Source organism: Manacus candei, unplaced genomic scaffold, assembly GCF_025592945.1.
Source record: "Manacus candei isolate 608988 ecotype Guabito, Panama unplaced genomic scaffold, ASM2559294v1 h1tg000064l, whole genome shotgun sequence".
In the NCBI taxonomy this organism is placed as follows: domain Eukaryota; kingdom Metazoa; phylum Chordata; class Aves; order Passeriformes; family Pipridae; genus Manacus; species Manacus candei.
Window position 1 is genome coordinate 2,409,591 of NW_026138112.1, and position 27,932 is coordinate 2,437,522.

Below are 27,932 nucleotides of genomic sequence, written 5' to 3' on the forward strand. Positions count from 1 at the left end.
GCCCTGACCAGCAACGTGACTGTAGTGGTGGGGGCACAGCAGCACTGGCTGCAATGGGACCCCAGGCTGAAGAGAAGTTGCACTTGGGTTGTTGCAGAGAAGACTGTCATTGCATAGTAACTGCTGTGCATGTGCCAGCAAGAGCAGAGCGAGCATGAGTAAGCTTATTATGTGATAATCACACCTTCATCTTTCTGGGTAGATAAACTGCTGAGGTATCCAAGTCTGGCAGTGAGGCACAATAACTGTCTGAGGATGAGCAAGAAGCAACCGGGTCCTTTCCTCATTGGAAACATATGTCTGATTTGATGCCATTATCTTTTTCTGGTTTTAAGCAGAACATTGTTATTGAACCACATGGTGCCACTTAATTACCTGTGTTTGATTACAAAGATGTTAAGTAACCAGCTTTTTAGGTACAAGCTCCTTCAATCTTATATCCTTTTATGATGTGCCCTAACAAAGCCTCTGTGTCCATTTCAAAGGCTGGGTCAAAACTTCCCCTGTGGGCTATGTCAGGCAGGCAGTGGCCGAGTGCCCAACCTCCTCTTCTGAACTTTGGGAAATCTGCATCGAGTTTGAATCCTTTCAGTTGTAGTGATAAGACCTACAAGTGCTGACCTATAGGGCCAGTGTCACCGCGGTCCCGTGTCGGTAGGCTGAGCATCCAGGTGGAGCAGTCGGGTGGGCCACGACCCCCGCAGCGTGCTGGCCACCGGTGCCGGCGCAGAGGAACCACCCGAGGGGCACACCTGGGGCAGGTGGGGCACCCCGCGGGGCAGGTGCTCCCCTCCCCGGCTCTGCCCCGGGAGCTGCGGGAGCCTCGGGGGTCAGGCCTCCCACACCGTCGCCCCCGGGACGCCGCCCCCAACCTCCCCGTCCGCGCCGCCGCCGGGGGCGATGGTCCCGCGGCTCCCGCCCGCCGCCGCTCCGGGGGGCTGCGGCCCCGCCGCTCCCCCTCCCCGCCGGGCCCGGGGCCGCCGGGCCCTGCCCGCCCGCCGCGCTGCGGGAGCGCCGCCCGCCGCCGCCCGCACCCCTCGGCGGCGCCGCTTCGCCTGCGGCGCTCCCCGGCCCGAGCCGGCCCCGGCGGGGGGAGGCCCCGGCTCACCTGGAGAGGCGGCGGCGGCGCGGGGGGAGCCCCGGCGGAGGGGGGGACGGTGCCCGCCAGCCCCCGCCGGAGCGCCCCTGCCGCGGCCTTTGTCTGCGCTGTCACATGGGCCGCGGTGCGGGATTTAAGCGGGTCTCCGCAGGACATGCCGTGAGCGGCGCGCCGCAGCCGTGCCCGCAGCGGCAGCGCTCCGCCCGGCCGGGGATGCGGCTCTAGCGGCCCCGCGATGAGCGGCTCCTCCATGGCGAAGAGCGAGTCCCGCACTTCGCTGCTGAAGGCGGCGGGGAGCCGGCGGGCAGCGGGCGGCCAACCCCAGCCCCGCGGCAGCCGCGTCCGGGACGGCAAAGGACAAGGCGGGCAGACGGGGAGGGAGGCGAGCCAGGAGCCGCTCCCCGGGGAGCCCAGTGCCCGCAGGCCGCTCTGCCACCCGGGCGCCCGGGAGGACGGAGCGAGGGGCGCAGGGAAGCTGTCACATGGACGGGGGGAGAGCCAGCCCGAGCCGGCGGAAGGAGGTCCAAGGAGAGGCAGTGGCAAGGAACCGGTGCGGACACCCAGGCAGCACCACCACCTCCCGCCGCACGCCAGCCACGGGCACCCCCAGGACCAGCATCAGCTCTCAGACAGGGATGGGGAGGAGGCAGAGGAGGACTTTTTCTTCAGTCACAAGCAGAGGTCCAGCAGAGAGTCCCTGAAGCTCTCGGAAGGCGCTTCACCTCTGTCCAAATCCAGCAGCAAGTGCTCCACCAAGTCCAGCGGCAGCGATCGGTCGGAGGAAGCAGATCCCCTCATCCAGCAGCTGCACCCCATGCTCAGCTCGGTCTTTGGCCAGGTAAGGGGCAAAGTGCCCCTCGCCCCCCACTCCTCCCTCTCTCTCCCCCACTGCCTTCCCTCCGCGCCCCCCTCCTCCTGCGGCTCACGGACCTTCGGCTCCTCGCCCCGGAGCCCTGCGCACCCCCGGGCGCAGCCCGCAGCTGTAAATGCACTGCTTCCTGGCCGCCCCTGCCGAACTTGTCCCGGCGCTGCGGCACGGCCGGGGCGCTGCGGGGCCGGCCCCGAGGAGGGCTCCGCGCCGGGGACGGGGCGCGGGTCGGAGCCCCCGGAGCCCGCCCGCCCCGCCGGGCGCTGCGGAGGGCGCTCTCGGTGGTGCTGACGGGGGAAGTGCCGGAGCTTTGCCGGTCGCCGGGGGAAGTTGTGGCTCTGCCTGCCGAGGGTGAGAGTCAGAGAAGCGGATTTTTAAAATCTATTTACTTATTAGATTCCATCTCTCTGGCTCCCCGCCTTGCTTTGCTGTATTTGTTTACATCTCCTTATGGTACATTTCTGTACAATCAGCATATGAATCATTTCTGATGGCAGAAGCTGTCAGGAGAAGGTAGTGGGGAGAACGACAAAAAAAAAAAAAATCCTGACCCAATTCTGAAGCCTTCCCAGTCACTATGTTAGGATGGAACAGATGCTTTCGGTGTTTGCAAGCTCTTTTGGTATAAAGCTGTTGCTTTTAGCTGCTTTTGGTAGTGAAATTACCCAACAGGGTTACCCTCTAAAAATGAAAAGGCAGAGGGAGACTGGCTTGAAATTTTCTTTTAGAGACATTTAGGGATGCTACTGGGAGATGTAATCTCCAGGAAGATTAATGTAACTGCAATCTCCCAGAAGCACAATTATGGGCATAAGCCAGTAGCCTGGGCGGGTAAGTTCCAGCCCTGGAAGTGATCAAATAAACAAGAATTATGATTTCTGGGGTCTATTATCATTAAGTCCTTTTTTTTTTTCTAATGTAGGTTTGGGAGGCTTTGCAGGGAGTCCATTCAAACTGAGATTATGGAGAGAACTAGAAAATTTTTTATGTTTGGTTGGAAGGAGATGATACACCCGTATGTTTAATCTGGGAGTGTTGTCTTCTTCTGTTCATCTTGACTTCTCTAGATAAAAATCAAAGCACATCTGTTCTCCTCAACAGTTTTCCATCCTCACTGACAGTCTGCTGTTTATGAATGTTATGGTTGTGTTTAACTCAGAACGAGTATTACCCTCCCTGTGCCAACGGTGCACCAGAAGTCTCGATTAAAATCTTGTAGCAGCAATAAGGAAGAGCCTGCTCAGCAGATTGGTGTTCAACCAGGTTACACAAAGTAGTATTGCAGCATCAGGCTTTGAAATCGGTGGACTTGGTTCTGACTTGTGCTGTGTCTGTAGTTCTGAGGGAAGTGAAGATGTATCTGAGAACAGATTTTAAGTCTGTGGAGCTGTATGTCCTCAAAGTGTTGGACATATAAACAAATCCATGCCAGGGCTTCCACTCACGGAAACCTCTCTGGTTCTGGACTCAACCCTTACCTGAACAGTATCTTTATTTTAACTGCTCTGCTGCTTGCATTCCAGCGTCAGAAGACATCTCTGTAAACTTAGCAAAATTTAACTGTGGTGTTGAACAATGCCCTTTACAGAAGTGAGACAGATACAATTCTAGTTTTCATTTTTGTGCTGGGTACCTTGTACCAGTACTTACACACACCAGTGCCTTTCTTTTAGAGTGTGATGTTATTTATTCCCATTTCTTTCTGTATTAATCTCTCACTTGCTTTCTTTGAAGTAACGATGAGTGAATGACCATTTAATGGAGATTTTAGGACTGACTTTTGGGAGTAGGGTCTAGTAGATCCCCCTTTCAGAGGACTTGTGGATACAAGCTGGGGAACTATAATTTAGGATGCACAAAGAGCTGGTTACAGGAAGAGGTATGTGAAGCTTTTTTATTTTTCTGTAGTGATATCAAAATCCTGGGGTGAATAAAGGCCCAAGGAGACGATGTATGGAAATTCTGTCATGGAATGGAATTATATAAATTTTGTTTCTGTGAATGAAGAAACAAATGTGTAAAAATATGCGTGAAGCTTTGAGACAGGCAAGGACTTACACCTTCAGGAGCCCAAGCTGCAGCCTGGGCTGAGGCAGGATCACAGGCACAGAAGTGTCCAGGGTTGCAGTCTGAGGCTGCAGGTGCTGTAAGACCAGTCTGCTCCACGTTGGAATTAGAAGACAGCAACAGCTCGGCAGATAATTTATTTAATACAAGAACTTCTCTCCAGCCCACACAGCCCACTGTGAAACAGTTAAAACAGCAATTTTGCAGTACATAGGAGAGAAGCACAGTGATGCATATCTGCAGCAGCAGAGCACTGTGGTCCAGCAGCACCAGTATATCTCATCCCAGCTCTACAGATGTGGAACATCATCCCCCTGTTCCACAGTGGTGCAGGGATGTGGTCACGGGTGCAAACACTACAGTGGTACAGATACGCAGATACGCAGAAAAGATTGCAGCGATGGCTTCACGGAGATGTCATTGTTGCAGTAACAGCAAAAAGGAGCAGTTTGGGACTACAGGGTTGTGTCTGAGGGAGACAGATTTGTAGCTGTGCAGAAAAAAAGACAGAGTGAAGGCAGAAGCGCCGTGTTTATATAACCAGCACAGCAATAGAGTGCACTGTGGGTGTGTACTCCAGGAGAATGCTAAGATACTGCCAGGATACAGGATGCAGTGATATTTTATTAATTAGGCTTATGCTATATTGGTGCAGTGATGCTCTAATGTAATTAAGCAATAATACTCTTCCAGGATATTTTACCATTTTGCAAATGAGTGGTACATGAATTAACAAAAGTAGGGTAGTGTAATGATGTATTAAGTATAAGCCAGGATGTCATCTCAGTGTAATGACATGTTTGCACGCTGGCTCAGGCGGCAGTTGCAGGAAAGCACTGTGCTGTGGAGTTTATAACCGGGTTAACATGCAGTGCCTGCAGCTCCCAGTGCCTGGAGAACACGGCACTGACAATGCGGTGGTGTGGTAACGCAATCCCGGGGCAGAGCAGAGATGTGATATTGGTGCCATGCGGCAGGAGTTTGGCAGTGCACAGGTGTGACAACTGTGCAGTGCTGTAGCCTGACAGAAGAGTTTAGCAGTCTACTGATGTAGTAATACAATATTGCAGACGGGAGCCATTCTGTACAGCAGTGATTGCTTCTGGTGTGATATTAGCGAAGGGCTGCGTGGATCTGACAGCACCATCCCGCTGTACCAGAAGGCAGCGAGTGAGGTGTTACCACTATGCCGCAGTTTTGGAAGCACGGCTGTGACTTAGCAGGAGAACAACGCCACGCACCTGGTGACAGAGTGCACTGTGAGTATGGGCTGGCTGTATGTGGGACAGTGGGACAGCAGTGTTTTAAAGTAGCCCTGCAGTGACAGGAGCTCAGTGCAGTGCGAGAGCAGTGCAGTGACTCACGGGTGTAGTTGGCAAGGGATGTGTGTGTGATAATGCAGCAAAGTGGGAAAGTGGTGAGGAAGGGGAGCGTGGGGAGGATGTTTCATATAATTTTGGCCTGATAGCAGGATAGTGTTGGATTGGCCAAGGGATAAAGGAGTGTTGTGGAGCACAAAGGAGCGTGCTATCACCCCTGCAGAGCAGAACATCTTGAGGGTCCTGTAGTGACTGTAGTGTGGCTATGGATCACAGTTTAGCAACAGTGCAGTATCGAGCAGTCGCTGTCCATAACAGCAGAGGAGCAGTGATCCCTCGCAGCTGGGGTGGCAGTGAGGTGGCAGCCTGGCAGCAGAACAGTTTGTTATTGTACGACCCTAGCAACAGCAGCACAGAGAACGGGACAGCAGGGACCGCAGTGCAAGTTTTGTGGCGTTCCCGGGGCAGCAGCGATGTGGCCGCAGCGCCCACGGTGCAGCAGCAGCCTGGCCCCGGGCTCACCGCACGGCGCTGTGCCGGGACTGCGGCACAGAGACCCGCCGGTTCTCCTTGCCTCATCCCTCCTGTGCCACACCACCGGCTTAGCTGGCACCTTTAAGAAGAGCTTTCTCCGGGCCTTTGCTATGCAATATTAATTTGTAAGTGATCCTGCTGTGTGAGACCTGAACATTTTCAGAGCCGTTTAACTTTCACACCCTGCCTGACTGTTAAATTTTTCAGTGAAGTGATTCCCCAACAGTTTTCTATCAATTGCCTCTGTACCATGCCTGGTAGCATGGGGATCAAAGGGGTCAAACAATGGCGTAGAGAATAATGAAATATTTACAGAGTTCTGCTATTAGCACTATGGCCAAAGGGGCTTTTGTATTTCTATTTGTACAGGGAGTTTAAAGCCTCTCCTGTGTGCACCATCTCCCATTCCTGCTTTAATGTCAGCGTCCACATTACCATTAAAATAGGGAAAGAATCTTTCTGCATTTCCTGTAAAATTTTCCTTTTCTTGTCCTGCTGCATCTTCCTTTACTCTTGAGCTTTAGTTCTTCCTAACTGGCTGTAACCGGGATGACAGAAGCATCCCCGTTTTGGGACAGGAAGTGTCCCCAAGCTGCCTGGGTGGAAAGCAGGTATCAAGAACATTCTCCTCTAACCAGCCAGGAGCAGGTAGGGGAAAAGCGCCTTGTCCAGCCTCTCACCCTTCTGGTCTCCTCATCTACAGGATGACCTTGTTCCCTCCCATGGCTTCGGCTTCAGCTGATTCTAACGAGAGTTTTGCCCAAGAGTAGTCACTGCATCAGGACTTCTCTTGGAGCTCCACTCATGGAAAGCCGGGGAGTCCTGGCCAGCCCCGCCGAGGGAGAGTGGCTCCATGGCTCAGTAATGGAAGTTTTCAGCTGCCCCTATGTATTAGCAAGGGGAGGCTGCAGCGTGTTGGGCAGTGCTGGAGCGGTGACACCAGCGATGGAAACTCTCGTGTGGGGATGGCAAGGTGAAGGTGAAAGGTCTGAATTTGCAGGTGCTCGTGTGCTGTTTTATACCTGTAAGGCAGGTGAAGCAGTGGCGTGTCAGGGCTCGTGGCAAACTGAGACAACCTCCAACAGCTGCTCGTTTACACTGTTAAATCAGTACAGTAATGTGGGGTGAACAGGTTTCTGGCTCAGCATGACCGACCGCCGTAGTGATGCTGGTCCCGTGGCGCAGTCTTGGCTCGCTGGTATGGAGCGTGGGTGCACGGGTTAGGAGGCAAAAAAATCCCGGAGAAACGCCGTATCCTGCCCCGACTTTCCCCCCGTGTTTCATGGCACCTCTGAAGGCTTGTACCGGCCGCAAAAGGGTCCCTGAAGGGAGAGGGAAGGGTGTCCCCGGGGCCGCAGGGGACACTCCCGTGGCCGGCTGCTGCCGGTCCCGCCGGGGCTCCCCGGTCGCGCCGCTCTCTGCCGCGGGGCTCCGGGACTCCGGGACTCCGGGACAGCGGCGGCCCCGGCCCGGGCTCCGGCGGCCCCGGGGCGCCCCCGCGCGGCCCGTCCGGCCCGTCCCGGGCCCGCTCCCCGCTCCCCGGTGAGTGTCAGAGCCGGGAGAGTCCCGTGCTTGCCGTGATGTAGGTGCCAGGTGCGTGTCACAGGAGTCCGGGTACCTGCGCGGGGCTCGTGCGGCCTCCGTGCCTCCATCCCTGCATGAGCTGCCACAACCCATGTCCGTGCATGTAGCCTGACATAAAAAGCCTTCGTATACGTGTCTTGTCTATGTACACACAGCCTACTCGTGCAGCCTCTGCTAAATCTCCTGTGTGGCTATACAACCACCTCTGTACACGCTTATGCACCCCTGTGCTTAAAGCATCGACCGGCGTATGCGCACACCCCTGCTGCTGACACCCGCCACACCTTCCAAGGTATGTCTCCTGTTTTCTGTATGTAACGAACTCGGACACAGAGAAACATTGTTCCACTCGAGCACATCCACTCGGCTCCTCCCGTTCGCAGCTTGGAGGAAAATTTATCACATTTATTGCTTGTAAAGAGCTTGAGGGATGTGAGCCAGACGTACAGAATCACTGAGGGGCAATGGATAAGCCTCCTGCCTGCAGCGGGTCTGCCAGCAAACATTAATCTTTGTCAGTGATTTACTTTTTAAACAAATCTGTTTTACAAGGCTATAGAAAGACATCAAAATAAAACCAAACTAAGAGAACATTCATTAAATATTCTGTTCATGAAATATACAGCAGCATGATCTAATGCACTGAAATACACAAACCTTCTGGTTAGATTCAGCTTATCTTTGGAGAGGAAAGAAGCTTTCAATGATAAATTAATCATCATGTAAATCAGTTCACTGTCCATTCCATCAACTTTTGGCACTTTGATTTTTGTTTTGTGCAATACTGGGTGTCATCACAGTGTCAGGGAAGTTTAGCTTTAGCTTTAGTGGCTGGGCTGCAGGTTTGTCAGCTGAATTAGCTGTGGTTCTTTGTAGCATTCCAGCTTCAGTAACTGTTTTTCCCCAATGAGTCCATGAGTGGTATTGATTTCCAATAACAAGCAGCTATATGGTGTGCATCCAGTAAAAGACGCCTAGCTAACTTTGGGCTCCCTTTCAATAATCCTCTGACATTCCTCTGACCTTAGAGAGCAACAGCAGTGCCAATGAACTTGAGTAATCCTCCAATTTCAATCAAATGCCTTGCTTAAGGATAAAGACAAAAGCCTTTCCTAGCTTGTATGGTCATATTTACTTTTCTAGTACCTTCTGCACCAGCGTAAGACCATGAACTCAACATTCTCCATGAATGAAATCGTTAGCAATATTCTAATATTTCTTCCACCCATTCCTCCCCTAATGTACTTTGCATCTTGCAACCATCTTTGGAAAGAATACACAGCATTGCTTCATCCCACACAGACAAAAGACATTCTCTGTTCTTGGAAGGAAACAGGCAACCGTGTAACATTGTGGAGCATCATGTCATAACAGTTGAAGGCAGGAAGTAGAAAACCTCCAGCAACACCCTGTATTCTGCTGAAATAGTATGCAAAGGGTTTAGGTAGTTTGGGACCAGCTGTGTTGAGATATAACCAGAGACCTTGTCCTGGGATGTGGAGTCTGGTCCCTCTAAAGATGCTGTCAGATCCTTACTCAAACTAGAAGTGAGGTGGATCTCGCTTTCACGGTGGCATACCTCACGGAATGCTGCAGGGTTGGTTTGGAGTATTGGTTGGTTGGTATTGGTTCCCAGATCTCTGCTCATCTGATGGTCATCCACACTTTCAGTGGCACCTCAGTGTGCCAGCTCAACACCGACCCTGTCCCTCTTATCTTGAAAGAAGTGAGGAAGCCAGGTAGAATTACCTACTTTTGCAGTAGTCCCAGATAGACAGAGTGGCACACAATTCTCATGTTCTGGAGCAAAGAGAAAGGACCATGTAAGGTTTGCTTTAAACAACCTCTGCACTGCATATATGTGACAAATTCTCTCAGCAGCTTCTGAGCTGTCAAGCTTGTACTTGTCTTTTTGTGGCCCATTGATGATCTTCAGGATCATCAGCAGAAAATATCCACAGCACATTGTGTTCTGGCCAACACATCTCCTGTGTAGGGACTTGGAAGTTGGGCTAATGCAAAATACGTGGACCAGATCTGCAGGGAAGGTGTCAGGAGAAGGCACGTTCCCATCTATTTTCATCTAATGTAGAATGAAGCCAGCTATTTACAAACAGAGCTGTTCCAAACAGAAGTTGACAGACAGTCCAGGCTTTGTTACCTTGAAAGGGATGGAAAATATCCTTGGTCTTTTTAATAACCTTTCTGTTGTTTGTGATTGAATATGATCCAATTGCTCTAATGGAGGAGAATATTATGCACAGCATGAGTCAGCAACACTTTCTTCTTGGAACAGCTGACAGCAAAGAAAGTTCCCAAACTCTCTGCAGAAATATTCCTCCCCCTAGATGAGAATCTGGACTGCATCCACCAATACCTGCTGGTGCCTCCCCTTGAGATGGACCTGTACGTGTCTGGCTGGAATATGGAACCATCTGAAGTTCATTCGAGGTCAGAAGACACAACTCGATGTGCAACAAAAGCACTTGGGAGCTGATGCAGAAGAAGAGAGGGAAGTCAGTCACGGAAGTTTGGAGTGCCAGGGCATGTTCCAGTGATCAGGAGCTTTGAAATGAGGCCCTCGACAGCACTGGCACCGGGAGGATGTTACCTGTTCCAAATGCTTAGTCTCATCTGAGGTCAGCCAGTAATCAAGACTTGGGTTGTTTCCTGTAAAATACAAATCTACAGCTACCAGCTAAAGGGTGATTGGGAGCAGATTTGAAAGCTACTAATTAGTATATGCATTCTCCACTCTGGGATAGGAAAAAATAGACCAAAAATTCCCCCATTAGAATAAATTAAAAAAGGTGGCATATTTTAAAATACTAAATGATTGAAGCATGCAATGGGCTCTTAGTAGAGCTATGGACTTCAGTGAAAAGATGCTAGGAATGAGTTTTCCCTGCTCTACTACATACTCCCCACTACCTATCACCCTGTTGCACTGTTTGTGTTGTGCTGAGAACAGCCATCTGAGGTAATGTTCCAGCAAGTGAAGGATTGTGCACTGAAACGGGCCTGGCATCAGAACAGTCTCACTGTACAAATCCATACTGCCACTGGAAATTTTTGCCAAGCAAAGCTACAGTTTGATAAGCAATCCCAAGTTTCATATTGACTGTTATTCTTTTTGTTGTGTCTGTTGGATATTTACTGCCACTGGATAAAGTTCCTGGCAACCGCCAAGTGATTAGCTATGGTGGGATCCAACATTTTCCTATGAAATGAGCATTTCTGCCAAAGGTGCCAGCCCAAAGCACAGCACTGCTGCTTTTTAAAGAATCCAGACATATTAAACCACCTAAATCATTCCTTGTTCAATGCCAAGTTGCCCAGCCTTCTTCCTCCCCTGTGCTCAGGTCAGTCACTGTGCCAAGTGCTTCTTTCCCGTGAGCCAAGACCTCACTCTGTGCCAAGCTGCATCCCCCGAGGTCTCTGCTCTCCACCTGGGACCTCAGGGGAGAGGAAGGGGTTCACAAACATCAGCAAGACTCGCATTTCACAAAGTTCCTACCAATTTTTAGAAAGTTTACGACAGAGCCCCAGACCTTAAAAGAACAGTGTGATTGCCACAAAGAACAGTGTGGGAAAACCAGTATACATGCATGTGCAGCCCTCCCACACGCATACTGACTACCCCAGATATAGGCATACCCACAGATCAGCACCTACACACAAATGTTTTTGACACACTTATTCTCAGCATCCTGTTCTCTTACAGCAGCCTCAGTTGGAGGAAGGGAGAAAATATGTTCCTTCCAACCTAATCTTCTAATGACCTTTCTGCCAACTCCACTTTCCTGCCTATCTCTAAGCTGCCCGTGCTGGTGATGGGAGGAAGATCCCATTGTAGAGAGTGATTTTCCTCCTCAGAGCTCAGCAGGGTCTGTTTGCTAGATTGAGGTGCCCCTTGCAGCTCCCCTAGAATTCCTGCAGAGTTGAAGAGTTGTGCTGCAAACCTCGTACAAGTGGGCTCCCGTTGCCTCTTCCCTTCCTGGATTGCGAAATCCCTGCCAAGCCTGGCAGCAGGTCTCAGCCCTCGCTCTGCCCTGCAGCTGCCTGTAACTGCAGGGAAGAGAAGCTGGAGAGCAGGCACACGCGGCAGCGTGCCATGGTGGCTGGATCTGAGAGCTCTGGTACAAACTCATATTTGGAGGGAGACCATCTCAGCTTTTGTTGAGAGGCTTTTTGAGCTCTGTGAGACACACTCCACGGCTGTCTTCCAAAGCTGTCCCACAGCAGTCTGGGGGCTGTGATGGATTCTTCTGGCAGGAGATGTCTGACTCCCTTGCTCCACTCCCTCTCTCTGGGAGAATGGGGGAGATGGGCACTTCTCAACTGCAGGGCGTTCCTGGCCTCCGTGCTGCCTGTCAGGGGGAGATTCATTAGCAGCAGGAAGGCAATTCTCTCTCCTCTGTGCTCTGGAATTGAAGTCGTTTGTCTCGGGAAGGAGCCCAGGCGCCTCACTCGCTGTGTGGCAGCTTCTGCTCAAGGGAGACAAGCACTTCGTCAATAAACAAGGAGCCTGGGGAATGGCTGCAGCTGACAGGGGACATTATTAATGACTGGCACTTCTTCGGAGGGTAGATCAGCCTCCCATTAGCTGCTTTAAGAGGGGAAAGAGAAACAGAGCTAAAGATGGCAACCTTAGAGGAGCTGGAGTTTTGGCATCCTGCAAATTTCCCTGCTATGAGGCCCCCTGGGCTGGCACAGCCCCCCGAGGAGTGACTGTGTATCTCCCCAGCATTAGGAGTCTTCAACCTGTGACAGCAGGAGACAGGCCCAGCTCAGGAACAGTTTCACTTCCCAGTCTACTGTGAGTGGGCTCTGCTATGGAGGTCTTCCAGAGCAGAGCTTCCCCATCCTCTCTGTCCCTATCTCAGTCTGCCCTGGATTGAATGAGTGTCTTCCATCATCTCCTGCTGCGGCTTCCTGTTTAGGAGCTTCTTTGTGTAGCTCTTACCCAGGCCATGCAATGAAAAAAGCATTGAAGGGATCTGAGAGGAGGCTGTTCCACTGCCTTCACTCTTGGAAAGTGGTTGGTACAAGGAAGAGCAAGAAACACCATTCCCTATGGCCATGCACTTCTATCTGTGACTGGAACTGGAGAAGCTGTTGACTTTTGTCATAGTTGGACTCCTAATATCATCTCCTTAGGTGGAAGAAGCCTCTAAGCTCTAAAGCAACTATTGATTCACCTCACAATCGTACTTAATTTGCCACAGCACCATCAGGGTGAAAAGAGAAATCCCTGCTTTGTTGTGACATTGACAGTTCATCCTTCTCTGTCCTACAGCCCCAGAGCTGCCAGGAGAGTGAGTCTTTGGCTCCTACACAAAAGCATGTGGTGCAAGTACTCAGCCTGTGGCTTAGGTCTTTGTTGAAGCTTTTGTTTGGAACCACACTCACAAAGAAAGTTGTGACAGTTCTCAGCTGAACACCTGAGTGTCCAACCAGGCTGCTGCACAACAAGTGTCATCTTGGTCTTCACAGCTCTTGAAAGAGGTAGCTTTTCATGCCACGGCTTCTTATCACTGTGGAGCTGCGTCTATGGTGGCTCCATAGCTTAGGGTGCATTCACTATCCTGTTCAGAGCCAGTTGCCTGAGTGTGATGATGAGTTTCTGTGCAATTTAAATCTCTTTTCAGATTGAATGCTCTTATGCTCAGCCTGAGATTAGAGGAAAATGTACTGGGGACTCATCCCTTTTCTTTTGGAGATTATTCTGTTACCACAACAGGCATAAAGTCCAAAGTTTAGACTTGGCTCTAGGTTCAGGTGCTTCTTATTTATTCCAGGACTTGAGTGCTTGGAAAGGGAATGGATGGATCTGACATCCAAATTCTTTGCTTCACATTATCTTGGGGCTGTTCAGATTTAGGTGTGAGCCCATCTTTGGCAGACTTGTGCAGGTTAAACTGCCTATTGATTTTTACTTGCAGAAAGCTGGAAAAACTTTACCATGAGACTGGCTCAAGGTCTCTCCCTTGTGGTTAAAAATTACTGTCCTGAGGCTGAGGGTCCTGGGACTGCTGTCTCCATGCTTGCTTCCACCATGGAGGGAAAAAAATCAGTCACTTCTAGGTCTGCTGAAATTTATAAGCTGAAACAGGTCCCACCCAGATAAATGGTCCATTTCTGTTCCGAAACGAGCTGTGGATTCTGCTCCAAGCCCCTAAGTGGATTGCCTTCTGGCCAGCCTAGCGCTCTGGTGATTGAAAAGCCAAGAGGAGTTAGGAGGGGGGTGGGTAGGGATGCGATGTTCAGAGGCTGTGTGGACCCAAACTAGCTGGATTCACTGAACTCATCACTGAAATCACTTCTTGCCTTGCCTCTGTTTTAATTCTCTCTGAAACAGCCCTCTCCTATGAGTGAAACAATCTTGCCTGCAGATTGAGGGGGGTGGGAGGGATTTGAACATTAATCTGATGTAGATTATACATCCGCCTCCCTCTCTCTCCCCTTCTCACTCACTCTCTCTCTCCCTCTCTCTCCCTCTCTTTCTGTCTGTTTCTCTCCCCTCCCTCTCCTTCCTGCTTCATCTCTTCAAGAAAGTGAACATAGAGTAAAATACGGAGAGAGAGAGGCAGAGAGAGAAAAAGCTCCCTGAAGAGGGAAAGCCCCAGCAGCCAGTAGCTGTTTGGATTTGCCTGGCGCTGCCTTTCTTGCTTTGCTCCCAAGGAATACCTTTAATGGGATCAATTGCTTCAGTTCCTTTATAACCAAGTCCAACGGAAAGGCAGCCTCAACATATTATGGGCAACTGTGTGAAGTCTCCACTGAGAAACCTCTCTAAAAAGGTATGTTCCCTGAATCAAAGTGCGCTGTGCATTTCCAGCCCTGCTTCTTGGGATGGGTGACATTGTGGGTAGATGGGAACGGGAGGTGGGAGAAACACAGAGATGTGTACAAAGGGTTCAGCTCCATTCACCAGACTTTTTGTGTAAGAACTGCTCTTGCAAGTGCAGCCATTAGAGCCCAGGACACTGAGAGCCATAACGTGTGTAAATAAACATGTGTGCAGGCTTGTGTCCTGCTCAGTGTGTGTGCACAGCTGTCCTCTCGGTAGGTGCAAGCATGTGCTTGTTGATGGGCACAGTGTGCTGGCACACTTCTGTACAGGCATCTTGATGTGTGTGTGCACGTGTGTGAGTTTGTGTGTGTGCACATGTGCGTTTGTGTGTGTGCACATGTGTGTTTGTGCTTGTGCAGGTGTGTGAGTTTGTGTATGTGCACGTGCTTCAGCTGAGAGGTACCTGCACGAGCAATCCCGTGTGTCATGGGCGTAGAGACGTGTGTCCATGCACGTGTGAAGGGGCACATGTCTGCACATGTTCTCGTTGGTGTGGAAGGGTGTGCACACCTCTGAGCCCATCTGAAGTGTAAGTGTGTCCTCAGCTCTTCACGTCTCCACATACACATCCTGAGGGGCATGAGCAGGTGTGCAGTGTTTGTTGTGAGTGCCTAAGGAGGGAATTTGTGTCTACTGCACTCGTGCCCCTGCTTGTACCGTGCTGTGTGTGTGTGGACACACCCACCTGCTAGTGGGTGTCCTCACAGGAGCCTGTGTGGAGTCATGCATGTGTTTTTCTGTCTATCCATCCTTGTGCATGCACACATCTAGTTTTGTTGGTGTGTGTTTGGGCACAGAAGCATGGTTTTCTCTGTGCTCTCTTGGTCCATGCGTCTGTTTGTCCGTGGATACACTGGGCCCTGGCTGCGTGTTCATGCATCGTGTTGCACGTCAGCATGGCCCCTGTGTCTCCATGCTTGGGCCCAGCTGGACCTCATCTGTGAGCTGCCACGTGTGTCTGTTAGGCTTCAGCCCACAGTCTGCTCTGTGCTGAGGTTTTACAGTGATCCCAGGATGAATTTGATTCAGGAATGATTCTGCTGGTAGGGACAGGATCGAAATGGGAATGACGTGCCCCAGAAAACTTTCTTGTTTGACTGAGGAAGATCTTACAGCACTGTGTACCTGTCAGTCACACGGTTCTCAGCTGGCATTGCTGCAAATCTAACAGATCAGCAAAAAGCTACACAGTTCACTCCTCATAAATTAAAAAGTTATGCTGAGTATTCAGAGCATTGCAATGAGGAGCTGCCTCTGTGGAGACCTTGACAACAGTAAAATCCCACTGCCATCAAGATCCCATCCTGCCACCCAGGAGATCTTGCCACCCAGGAAAGCTCCTCTGGGAGGGAGATGTTGGGGAGAGGACCTCCCTAGCAGAGAGTTTCTTCTGGCTGTATATTTGCCTCTTCTGTGTAGAAACACAATTTGCTTGTTATCTCATCTTCTGTAAACAAAGCCAGTAATGGCACAGTGCTGCTGTGAGGGAGCTGGGATACATGAGGAGGGAATTCATCACCAAGCAGTTAGGCAGTGCTGAGACCAGTCCCTAGGTCAGGGTGACCTTCAAAAGAGGCAAAGGTAGTTGAGGTTCACCTAAATGTTGTGCATGTGAAAAACCAACTTGATTGCTTGTGGGTCACCTCCAACTTGGAATGAAAGGAGTTGGCTGCATCTATGCTCAGCATGATCAAGGCAATTGCAATTAAAGTCTGACATGTGGCCAGGCTCTTGAATCAAAATGGATTCAGGAACTTATAAGCTCTGTGTCATCAGTCTTTTAGGTAATTTATGCTTTTTTTCCTAAAAGATGCTTCGAATAATGCAGTTTGTGCTTAGTTACAAGACCTGGGATGTCAGGACTGAAGAGAGAAAGTTGCAAACTGAATTAGAGAATTTCTCAGACACTACTCTAGTGAGCCATGATTTAAGGCCTCGGGCACTCATCCTGACAGGTCATGGGACTCTGATGTTCTTTTGATCATGACACACATGATTATAGTGGAGACTTTGCAAATCAGTCTTTAACATTGCACAACTTCACTTGGCTGTTTTATGATCCCAGTCATTTTTCTCAGATTCTTGGGCAAACTCATTTTGCTGAAATGTTAAAGAGGAGGGACTGTACACAACATATGGGAAAGCTGCTCTTGGGTGACAGTCTGAACTCCTGAACACATGATTTCAACCCAAATTTTGGGATTCACTCCTAGGCACCAGCTGGCTTGGTCTGGGACTGGCTGACACCAGGACACCTTGCTTGTTCAGGTGGCAATGATCAGGCTTTGACTCCATGTTTCTGGTTGTCAGCTTCAGTTTCCCACTGTCACAGTGTCCCCACAGTGATCCCGACAGCCATCCTGGCTGCCTTTCCCTCTGAGAGACACTGCAATTGGGACAGAGGCCCCTCGTGACTTGCTGCTCTGCAACGTGCCTCTGATATGCAGGCAGGAAAATGAAGTGAATCCTGTTGTGCTTCTGCTCTGCAGAAATTAAAAGCTTTGGCATCCGGGTCCCCTTGCTTTGCCACCCTTCTCCACCACTTTGGCCATCTCTAAATCAGCCTGGTCCCTTCCTGCTCCACAATCTGCTTGTCTGACACAGCCAAGGGCCTGACTCAGCCAGGAAGGGTAGTGGTCCTTCACTCAGGGAAGGGACAGAGAAAGCCTGATCTCCCCAGTCTTGTTCTTGCATCCTCCTTGTCATCACACTGCTGTTTCCCCTGTAACGGGCAGCTGACGTTGTTTTGCCCCATACTCATTCCACAGCTCCCTTCCCCACTCTGCTGGGATGTAGGAGGAACAATGGTGGGGGGAACTTGTGGGCATACTTTCAGGAGAACCTGTGAGACTGCTGGCAGAGGGAACATCAGATGCCATAAATCCTGCCTGCAGTGGCAGAGCAGGGCAGGGAGCCCTTGTTGGGATCTTGCTGAGCTGTGCATCTCGGTGTCCTGGCACCGTGGCAGGTTGTCTGGTCACGATCCTGAGTGGCTCTTGGCAACTGTTTTGTCAAACTGGCAGTCTCTATCTAGACAGAAAAATAATGGGATGACTATTATGAGGTACCACTTTGTGGCTTGGTAATAACCTCTGCTGACTGGAAGGGTGGGCAAACAGGGATTTGGGGCTGTGGGGCTTTGCATCTTTTGCGTGGCTTTACTGGAATTAAACACAGAACTGATGTGGGCTATTTAAGTGATTCATATTATTTGGTATATTAAACTGAGAAATGTGTCAGGAAATAAAGCTGATAATTTTGAAAATACATTGCACTGATATCACAAAGCTGTGCAGTTCCACACAGATGCCTTGACATTTAGCTGAGCTAGTAATATACCATTTGTGGATGGATGCTCATCTTTCATTTTTTTAAGGACAAGTGTCCTATGTGTCAGATTTAATCAGAGACAGATTCCTTCCTCAACCGTGACTGCAACAAAAACTCTTTTCTGCTTCATCATTTTCTTTCTCCATCGCTTGCTTTTTGAGTTGTTTTTGTTTTGATGCTTGATATCCACATGACATTTTACATGAGCAGATTGGTGTAAGACTGTGTACAAAAAGGCAAACTACAAACCATGCCTGCAATGTAATAGCACATGGCAGACACAGCAAGCAGACAGAATAGTCTCAGACAAGTGTGAATGGGGTGTGTGTGTGCGTATCTGGCCTTTTAGCCTAAAAAAACACCTCAGGCTTTAAAGAAAAGGGTTAATAGAGACAATGACAATCGACAGAGCTTCTCTGATCACCCCTGGGAACACTGGCTGTAAAAGTAGAATCATTCCTGAAGAGGAATCTGATGTATGATTAATGTTTATTCTGTAAAACCGAGGGTCCTGTGGGTTGTGTTGGCTTTTTATAGCTGCATGGGAATATCGGGATAAGAGGTTTTTTGCAGAGCCAGGGAAATGCATTTCTATAAAAGGAAAGCAGTGCCTCCTTATAAAATCCAGTGCTGGATTCTGTTCTGGAGCCCTAGCTGAGCAGGACGTGTGCACTTAGGAAAATGCGCAGATGCAAACACACAAAAATGTTGTGCCCGTGTCTAATCTCCACCTCGGGAGTGTCAGCGATTAGAAGAGGCCAGGGCAGTAACTGCCTGAGACCCTGAGGATGTAACTAATTAGTAGCAAAGAGAGTGTGAGCCTGCAGTTGGCAGAGCCACCTGACGCTGTAAACGGTCCTGTGATGGTACGATAAAGCGGGTGATCCTGTGTTGCTGAAGTGTAAGGTGGAGCCTCCCGCAGTGGCTTTGTGCGGGCTCTGCCTGGTCTCCGGGGGATGCCCCGGCGGGCAGCTCCGCCCTGTGCACGGGCTGGCACACGTACTGCTGCGCTGGGCTGCGCTCGTCCTTGGCAGCTCATTCAAGGCATCGTTAACTCTGGGGCTGATGTGGGAGCGCGGCGCTTTGGGCTGTGTCTGGGTAAATGTGAGCAGTGCTGAGAGCCTGGTGTCATTTCAAAGAGAAATTCTCCCGGTTGGTTGTACTTCTATCAGCTTTTGAAAGTGAACTCCCGGACTTACTGCTTCTGTGCAAATCCTAATAGCCCGGTGGGGGGGGTTGCAGTGTGGACCAGACGAAGGAAATTTAGCAGTAATGTCTCTGCGAGGCGGTTCAGTAAAACTTCAGAGGAACGAGATGGGGAGGTAACATCCTCTGTTGTGTTGTTTGCTTGCTGCTGGTTGGCTGGGAAGATCCGCCATGACGAGAAGACGAGCTATAAGGCTGTCCAGACGAGCGAAGAGGGGTCGTCGGCTTGCGAGTACCAGGGTCCGCTCATGGTGCTGGCCCAGAACTGCGCCGTCATGCACAACCTGCTGGGGCCAGCATGCATCTTCCTGAGGAAGGGCTTCGCAGAAAACAGGCTGCCTGTACGTAAGTTACACCCAGCCGGGTGAGACACGCACAAAGCCACGTGGACGTGAGCCGGGGATGCGGATCCGTCCCCACGCTCCGTCTGCGTGCAGCTCTGAAACCCCCAGCCCTGGGTCTCGAGCGTCCCGGCTCCAGCTCCAAGTGCAAATACAGTCACAGGCAAATGTCTAACCTGAAGGATGCGCAGATAGACCTGTGCCTAAACACCAGGAAAGGAGGATCTAAAAATGCAGCTATGGAAGATAGATCCAAGCCTGCACTCAAGTAGTAGGAAGAGGACTCAGGAAGAGCCCAGTGCTCAAAGCAAGACATCCACCACCTCTCATTCCCAGAGGCTCAGAGTAGCATTTAAGGCCTAAATAGCCACTTAAATGCAAATTGGGGCATCCATATTGGGAACAAGCTGCCCATATTTGATAGTATCCTATCAGTTTACAGTGAGCACCCTAGTACCAGCAGAAATAAGCAGACATCTTCCTCCTCACAGATACCCAAACACAATCTCTGGTGCACTGTCATATCCAGCCTGACACTGCAGCAATCTCAGCCAATTAACTGAGGAACATCAGGCTGTCCTCATATTTGCAAATAGTGCCAGGCTACCAAATGCTATTACCCTCCCACACGCATACACAGATAAATAGCAGAACCATGTCTATCCATTCAGTCACACCTATAGTAACTATGTGTTCATATGCATCTAATGTGTGCATTTATATACAAACAATAAAAATAAGTGCTTGTATGTAAATTAAAGTGTATGCACCTGGACATGTGAAAGATACATAAATACACACCCCAGTATTGTGTCTTTAAAAGAACGAAAACATATTTTTGCATCCAAACGTTCTACTCCTACAGTAACATGAATTTAAAGACATACAGAAACATATGATTAACATGTCTTTTATGGATATGTAAGAGTGAATATATGCATTGTTAGATATTCACAGGGCCTTCCATGTTCCTATAGTCAAACAAAGCTCACCCCAATTACCTGAGAACCAGAGTTTTCTTGCCTCTGTAAGAAACCTCTGTCTTACTGTGTGTTGATGTGGTCATTTACAGCTGTAGGAGACACCTAGGTCTTTATTTCTGAAACCTCTTCTTCAACCAAAAACCCAAAAAAGAGTCTTTATGTGTTGTTATGGATCAAGGGGCTTTTGTTCTTCCGAACCTTTACCCACTAAATGATCACAGAGTCCCTGTGCCAGGTCACTAAAACACAACACATATTCTCACACAGGCAAACTTGCTGGCATGCACAGAGCTACCTGTCACAGGAGATAGATCCTGCTCCCTAGTGGAAAGCTCACAGCTGGACAGGTGTCCATCTTCCTTAGGCCGTGGAGGCTCATTGTACCCTAAGAAGTCCCCTAAGTAGGATTAGTGATGTCTCTAAGTACCCTGATGTAGAAAAAGTGCATCTGATAAACAGCTTTACTTTTACTGACTCTCTAGATGAACAGGATTTATTGTACATAGAACAGAAATAAATGAGGGTAAGACCATTATATATAATGAACTCTCGGGGGGTCACCTCTGCTCATATCTAGGATCTAAACTCTTGGAACAGTTTCATTCCTCTTCCCATATGCTCTCCAAAAGCTTTAGAGTGATTCAGCCCATTTCATCCCAAGCAATTTTACTTCTTTATCATTTTAGGGGATCTTCTTTCAGATTTAAAACAGAAAACCTCTTCATGATGTTAGTTATCGCCTGAGTCAGATTTTTGGAGGGACATAAGCCCTCCCCCTCCTTCTGCATTCGCAGTCTGTGGCTCTCTGATGGCACAATCTGCATGTGCAAAGATCCGCTCAGAGCCCTGCCAACGCAAATGCCTTGGTGTGCAAAATTGGAGCCGGTGCTGAAGCCCCCACTTCTGACATGTGTCAGTCATGTCGGTCGCAACGTGGTCTTCGGTGGGTGAGGAGGAGGATGGTCTTGTGAGGACTGTGCTGGAGGAAGGCCTGGGCCCCACCCCAGCCGCTCTCACAAGACAGGCGGCACCGCGGGTGAGTCACGGCACCCTTTGCACCGCGGCACGGGCCAGCACAGCCCTGCACCTGCTGTGTGCCCAGCCACCATCTCCAGGGATTCATGGTTGCCATCTCTGGAATAAAGTGCACAAGGTGTTGGAACAAATAATGGGTGGTTTTCATGTGCTGTTTTATCTAAGGCAGGAGGGCAATTATGCCTCCTGCATCCGGTCCAAGGAGTTTGAATTGTTTTATTACTTGGTGTTGATGAAAGCAGAACAAATGGGATGACATGTTTGAAAATACCAGGTCTGTGAAGGATGAAACAGCAGAGCCAGAGCGCTCCAACAGTTCCATCCAGCACAGAGATGCCTCTGGGAAGGTTATGAGTGGCAATCTGGTCATTTCTCTGGCACGGCCCCCTTTGCACAGACGTAAACCAGTGTGTGTCCTAGTTTGCTCTGCACGCTGAGCAGCTGCCATTAGAGTTTCCAGGGGGGCCTGTGGTTAAATAGCAAAGGATCATCCTTCTCAAACTGATCAAAGGCACTGTCTCCAGGGACGTATGGTGAGGCTGGAGGACACCTGGAAGGCAAGGAGAAACTCCCCACGGTTGAGGGGGAAAGCCGAGAGTGAGACGACATAAGAAATTGCGTTTCTGTGTTTCCAAATCCTCAGATGTTTTGGATTTGCCTGGGAGCCATGAGAGGAATTAGAAAGGGCATTTAAACCAGAAAGCAGTGCATTTCCATGCTCATCTTTTCTTCCTGGTGCAGTGTTGGAATTTTCCTATACTCTTTTGTATCCTCCCCCTTCTTCCAAGAAATTCAAATTGGATGTTTGAAGTTGCAGTGTTTCCTGAACATGGTGAATCCTTGTCCTGTTTTGTTTGTAGATAACCTTGATGATGTATATGTTGTGTGTCTGCTTTCATGCCTGGTTTCAAAATGCTTGGATATGGAGTTGAGGCTGGGAGGAAGGGGGGAGTTCCTACCTTTTTGTGGGGACAGACTGTAGGACGTCGCTGGGACATTGGCTGTGAGAGCTCATGGCTGTCACTGTCCTGCCAGAAGGACAGAGATCAAGCAGTGATTTGAGCAGATGATGGTATAGACCTGCTGGTTACAGAGACTGCTTCCAGCTGTTTTGATTTGGCTGTGTCAGCGGGAGCTGCAGTAGAAATACAATCAGAGCTCTAGAGGAGATCATAACTGCTGCAGGGACAGTCTTTGCTCCAGAACCTGGTGCTGGGGAACAATGTAGGAGCTTCAAGGAGGTGCCAATAGTACCATCAGATGGGGAGGCCACACATATTGCTGTGTTGGCCCAGGTCTCTTCTGTTTTGAGGGAGCACCTGCCATCCCCCTGTCCAGCAGAACAGAGGGAGAGGGGCTTCCACAGGTTAACAACCCTCCCGTTGGGGAGGAGAACTGGGAAGCCTTACAGGGTAGATGGTATTAAACATGTCATCACCTTCTTGTTTCTTCTCTCACTTTATGGCTTGTCCTAGAACTGTTTGTACCAACAAACAGCTATTTTGAAACTATGTTTGTGACAAACAAATGGCTTTAACATAATATGTTTTCTTTCTGCAGGATAGAGAACTGCGTCCGGAAGAAATCGAAGGTAAAATTTGTTGCTTCTTCTCTGTCCCCTTTCTCCCTGCCCAGTGAAAACCTACTGCCCTTCCAGGTTGGCTCCATGGGGTAAAATAATTTGGGGCAAACCAAGGGAGATGTTTACTGGAATAATTCCTGAAAACCCCAGCAAAAGAAATAATATATTAAACTAGAAGAGTGCTGACTGTAAAGGAATTTGCATCTATTGCAGCTTCTTCAGGGTGGGAGGAAAAGTAAATAATGGGATGTTGGCTATCAGGGAACTGCTGTCTCCCCCAGCTCCCACACAAACTGTTGTAGAGCATGGCATGACTGTCTGGCTCCAGGGAAGCTGTTTTACTTGCTAATCCCTACAGTGAGAGGTTTATAATACAGTACAGGTGTAAAAGTTGGAAACACTTAAGATTTTCAGTTTCTTTATGAAGAACAGTTTAGCAATGAACCATTTATGACACTTATTGTCCAATCAAGCTTTTCTGTAAGGAATGGGTCAACAGTGCTGCTGACAGAAAACTTAACGTTGCTCCAGTGATTGCCTCTTTCCAGGGAGATGTGCTGGGAAAATACAGAGTATCTTAGGGAGTCTGGCCTCATAAAGTGCTGCTGATTCTGGGGAGGTTTCTTGGAAAAGGTATTTCAAGCTGCCTCTGACAATATTGTTCTTTTTGGATCCATTCCCACAGAGTTAAGAGAAGCCTTTAAGGAGTTTGATAAAGACAAGGATGGGTTTATTAACTGCAGGGACCTGGGGAACTGCATGCGGACCATGGGCTACATGCCCACTGAGATGGAGCTAATAGAGCTCTCCCAGCAGATCAACATGAATCGTGAGTAATTCCCACCTGGCTGTACCTGCCTGTTGCTGCTGTGCCCTGCATCATTGTCTCAGGCTCTCTCAGTTCCCTGCTGCCTCTTTCATTTGGATTTCACCCCCCCCCTTCCCCATTCTTTTGGTTCTTATTTTCACTCCCTATCATCTCCCCTGTTTGTTTGTGGTCCCAAGAAGCCGATGCCTTTGTTTTTGCTTATCAAAGGGACTGTGTGGACTGTGCTGTATATGGAAACAATGAGTAGAAGGGTTGTCCTTCATGCTTATGCTGTCAGGTGTAAAACTGCCCTTGATGCAGGCAGTCAGACACCGGCGCACAGGTTCTGTGTGCTGTCATATTGAAGCTGTTGTCAGATGGTGTCAGAATGAAGGAAGAGCATGGGAAGATGGGGATGGTTTGGTCAGATGGGTGGTGGATGGCTGTTCACTCTGCAGCGGTTGTTTGTGGATCTGCTGTGTGCCTGGGGATGGGCTGTGAGTGAGCTGAGCTGGCAGTGTCAGATGGGAGCATCTGCTGCAGTCACGGAAAGATGTGACAAACGTACCCAATTCATTGTAACTGTGTTTGTGCCCCTTGTATTTCACCCTCATTTTTGTCACTTCTCATCTGTGGCAGTGCAGGGTCTCACCCTCAGCGAGGTGGGGAAAACGATATTTAGTGCATGTTATTTCTGACACAGGAGGATGTTAAAAGGACAAGTTACTTCACAAGGGAAGGAGAACAGCTGTGACATATGCACCCAGTCACACGCAAACGCATCCGATAACCCTGGCACACAAGTGCTTGGGAATTTGAGAGTGTTACTGACAGCTTTCAGACAGGGCACTGACGAGTAAAAGAACTAATACAATGATTAAGCAGTTGGACACGCATTAGCTGCTGTAATGGAGCAGGACTCGCTGCTGCAGGGCACTGCCTGGCCAGGCAGGCACATCGTGCTGTGCCCTTGCCGTGCCCTTTGGCACAGGCACAGCCCAGCGTTGCTGTAAGTGTTGGAACGATCAAGCCTCTAATACGTAGTGTATGATGCCACAAGGATGTGACAGTCCATGGCTGCCTAATATGGGATAGCTTGGGCTCATTCTGCCTAGCCCATAATCCAGAAAATACAGTGTAAAAATACCTCTGCTTTTCCTTCCACTGTCCCACACCCTCTGTGCTTTGCTTCCTGGAGAGCCGAGCGCTCTCTGGGGCACGCAGAAGTGCAAAGTGAGTGCTGGGCATGGAGTTCTTACACACAATCTTTCATCCTGTCCCAAGTGGGTGGCCACGTGGATTTTGAAGATTTTGTTGAGCTGATGGGACCAAAGCTGCTGGCAGAGACTGCAGACATGATTGGTGTAAAAGAGCTCCGCGATGCCTTCAGAGAGGTGAGTGCTCCCTCCCACCTGCCCCTAGAGAGTGAGCAACAGGAGACAGGAAAGAGAGAACACCCACTGGGGAAAGGAAGAGGAGAAGGAGAGAGCAGCACAGTGGAAAGACAGAGAAAGAGCCAAGCCAGGCATGGAATAAGGAAGGAGCGGAGAAAGTCACTAAGATAAGGGAACCCTTGAGGCAAAGAAGAGGAAAGATGGTGCAGACACAGCAGTGAGGGGTTTCTGAGGAGAAAAGACAGACTGGATCCAAAAGGCACCCAAATGAGGAAAAGGGACACAGAAGGAATGAAGAAAACACAGGGCACTCAGGAGCAGGACAATGCAAAATCCAAACCAGAGCAAGATCCATTTCCATTAACTGTATTTCCCTCACTGGTATTTTTCATGTACTTGCAGTTTGACACCAATGGTGATGGGGAGATCAGCACCAGTGAGCTGCGAGAAGCCATGAAGAAGCTTCTAGGGCAGCAGGTGGGCCATCGGGATATCGAGGAGATCATCCGAGACGTGGATCTGAATGGAGACGGGCGTGTTGATTTTGAAGGTGAGGAGGGATCAGCACTCACTGCCCATCTGCTCTGCTGTGAGTCAGAGTTTCAGCTCCGAGGCTGAAGCGGAAGGGAAGATGTGCATGCTCGGGGCCCAGGTATCTGAAGCGTGGAGAAAAAAATCAAGCAGAATTTTTTTTTTCTGGCCAGCTGAATTGTTCATTTGTGCATCATCTCTTGCTGCATCTCAGTTTCAGTTGGGTCTCCATAATTCCAGGATGTTAAGAGATAGAACTTGTCACAGAGAAGTAGATTCTGGTGCACACATGCTGTGCCAGCCTTCCTTTTATGGGGCATTTTCCTTTCTATTGCAAGAGCTCTGAGGTGGCTGGATTGCTTTGGAGAATGAATTGCACCTTCCTTTTCATCTGGCTCACCTTGTTATCTCAGTTTATAGAGAATTTGTTTCTGTGCCTTTATGCCAGAAGATGGTCATGTGCCAGGTGTGCTCACTGAGTGCAGATATCTGATCTAGAGGTGTCATGTTAAATTCTAGAGATAATTAATTTCTTCTCACACTGTTCATGCCAGAAAGACTTGGGAAAATAAGAGTGGTTAGGCTACTCTCATAGCCATTAGCCATGGCAGGAGCAATATTAATAATGCTCAGGGTTTCTGGCAAGGAAGCAGTTGATATCAGACAGCTAAGAAGATATAAGAGCTGGAAGGTGTGAGAGCATGGCAGGGTGCTTGTTTCCCTGGTGCAAATCCAGGTATCCCTTTGCAGTAAGGGTGAAGCACAGGAAATACAGAATTAAAGTGAAATTGATGTAATTTTTTTGGTTCAGAGGCATTCCTGGGTCTCCTACATGACAAGGTGTCTCAGTCCTCAGGATTACTGAAGCCTCTGAGGGCTTTGAAAATGCTAAAAAACTGGAAGTGTCTCCCTAGAAAGTGTCTGGTAGCTGCAGTTGTTCTAATGCACTGGCTGATTACATGACAGTAGCTCTCCTTGTTTCCCACAGCTAAATTATGTTAGACAGCTAAAATACATGAAATGCTATCCCAGTATCATTTTCTCTGTGAGTTACTGCTTTAGTTGTCAAAGGAAAGCTCCATCAATGGAAAAGGAGAAGTCAAGGGGGTAATTTCCACTGCCCTCCTCTTTGCAGAGTCATTAGTTCCTCGTCAATTCAAGTGCGGAATGAAAACACATTTATATTTGATGGCATTTACACTCAATTTGAGCAATTGTAATTGACTTCACAAGCTGCAGGGTGGTCAAGAAATAGATCCAGGGCATCCTTACAGTTAACTTGTATCTTTAAAAGAACAAGAAGTCCATCAGAGTAAACTTTCCTCCACAAAAATGCTGGTACCCACCAGAACCCTTGTGCTTTCCCACACTGGTGTCTCTGAAGTGGCAAGCTTATTAAGAATTCCTACCGTGTTCCCAAGACTGTAAATCAAGGTTCCCTGAAGCTCCAGTGAAGGGAGACAACGCTTGCCATAGTGTCTCACAAAGAGTCGCTTGTGCAAACAAGACTGTACGTGGCTGGGAAGGAGTCCAAGGCAATGAATTGACCTGATAGAGGGATCTTATCACCATGTCTAGTGCAGGGATTAAAGCACATTTTGTGTGAGCTCTCAGGGCCGGTCACGGAGCGCACAGACCTGCTGGCAGTGTGGGGACTCCTGGTTTCACCCTGGCTGCCTGCTGTCTCCAGGGAATGAGAGCTGGGTTGGGGACGGTGGGTGCCTTCTGCTTCAGGGCTGTCTTGTGTTGTTGGTTGCAGAGTTTGTTCGCATGATGTCCCGTTGAAGATTATTCTCAGCCTAAAGAAGAATCAGCACCTTAGAGAGGGCAGAAGAGGACCTAGATGGAGCATCTAGCCCCGATGTTCCTACCTGAAGGTTTATCGGCTGGCTGCAATTAGGACATTGCAAGATGACCTGCTGCTCCTCCCTCATGGTGGTCCCCATGCCCCTCCACCCTTTCACACTGTGAAAGACTTGCAACTTCCTACAACTGGAACCATTCCTTGGAGATGATTGCAGGAAACTGCAGAGCCAGGACTTGCCATGATGCTTTCATGGGATATTTGCAACTTTAGACTCCTCCTCCCCAGCTTTATTCTCCCACCAGCTGCTGCAAAGCAAAACGAGGAGAAATCCTCTTGGCTTGGTGGATGAGGGCAAAGCCATTGGGACCGGTGGCAGCCTCAGGGCGTGCTCTGCACTTCTTGGTTTCCCTTGGTGAACCGTGTCTGTGTTTGCTGTCTCTGTGTGTGTGTCTATCTGTGTGGAGTTATTTATGCTTCCCCAGCTCTTATTTGCATCTCCTATGGTTATGTTTACTAAGAGTAAATTAAATACATGTCTTGCGGGGGGAAAGCGATAAATATGCACGTTGAAATGATGTGGAGCCTGGA

General features: G+C 49.4%; 1 protein-coding gene across 5 annotated transcripts; it reads left to right on the forward strand.

Annotated features, from left to right (window-relative positions):
• Positions 1-1,087: 1,087 nt before the first annotated feature.
• Positions 1,088-27,919, forward strand: CABP1 (calcium binding protein 1). 5 transcript variants are annotated; one of them, XM_051805506.1, is made up of 8 exons: positions 1,834-1,937; positions 14,026-14,274; positions 19,028-19,204; positions 22,783-22,813; positions 23,490-23,633; positions 24,897-25,006; positions 25,409-25,556; positions 27,297-27,919. In XM_051805506.1, the coding sequence occupies exons 2-8, from the start codon at positions 14,230-14,232 to the stop codon at positions 27,320-27,322; spliced, it is 681 nt and encodes a 226-aa protein (XP_051661466.1). In that variant the 5' UTR covers positions 1,834-1,937; positions 14,026-14,229; the 3' UTR covers positions 27,323-27,919. The 5 variants fall into 5 exon arrangements, with proteins under 5 accessions (XP_051661462.1, XP_051661461.1, XP_051661466.1 ...); XM_051805507.1 differs by lacking the exon at positions 1,834-1,937 and adding an exon at positions 4,843-5,293; XM_051805503.1 differs by lacking the exon at positions 1,834-1,937 and adding an exon at positions 7,607-7,763.
• Positions 27,920-27,932: the final 13 nt, after the last annotated feature.

What these genes read in the sequence shown, in the direction of transcription:
- CABP1 (XM_051805501.1), top strand. Translation starts at nt 1,335, where the DNA reads ATGAGCGGCTCCTCCATGGCGAAGAGCGAGTCCCGCACTTCGCTGCTG. An exon ending in TCAGCTCGGTCTTTGGCCAG is followed by an intron (nt 1,938 to 19,027) that starts GTAAGGGGCAAA and finishes TTGGCTGGGAAG; the next exon opens with ATCCGCCATGACGAGAAGAC. An exon ending in TCGCAGAAAACAGGCTGCCT is followed by an intron (nt 19,205 to 22,782) that starts GTACGTAAGTTA and finishes TTCTTTCTGCAG; the next exon opens with GATAGAGAACTGCGTCCGGA.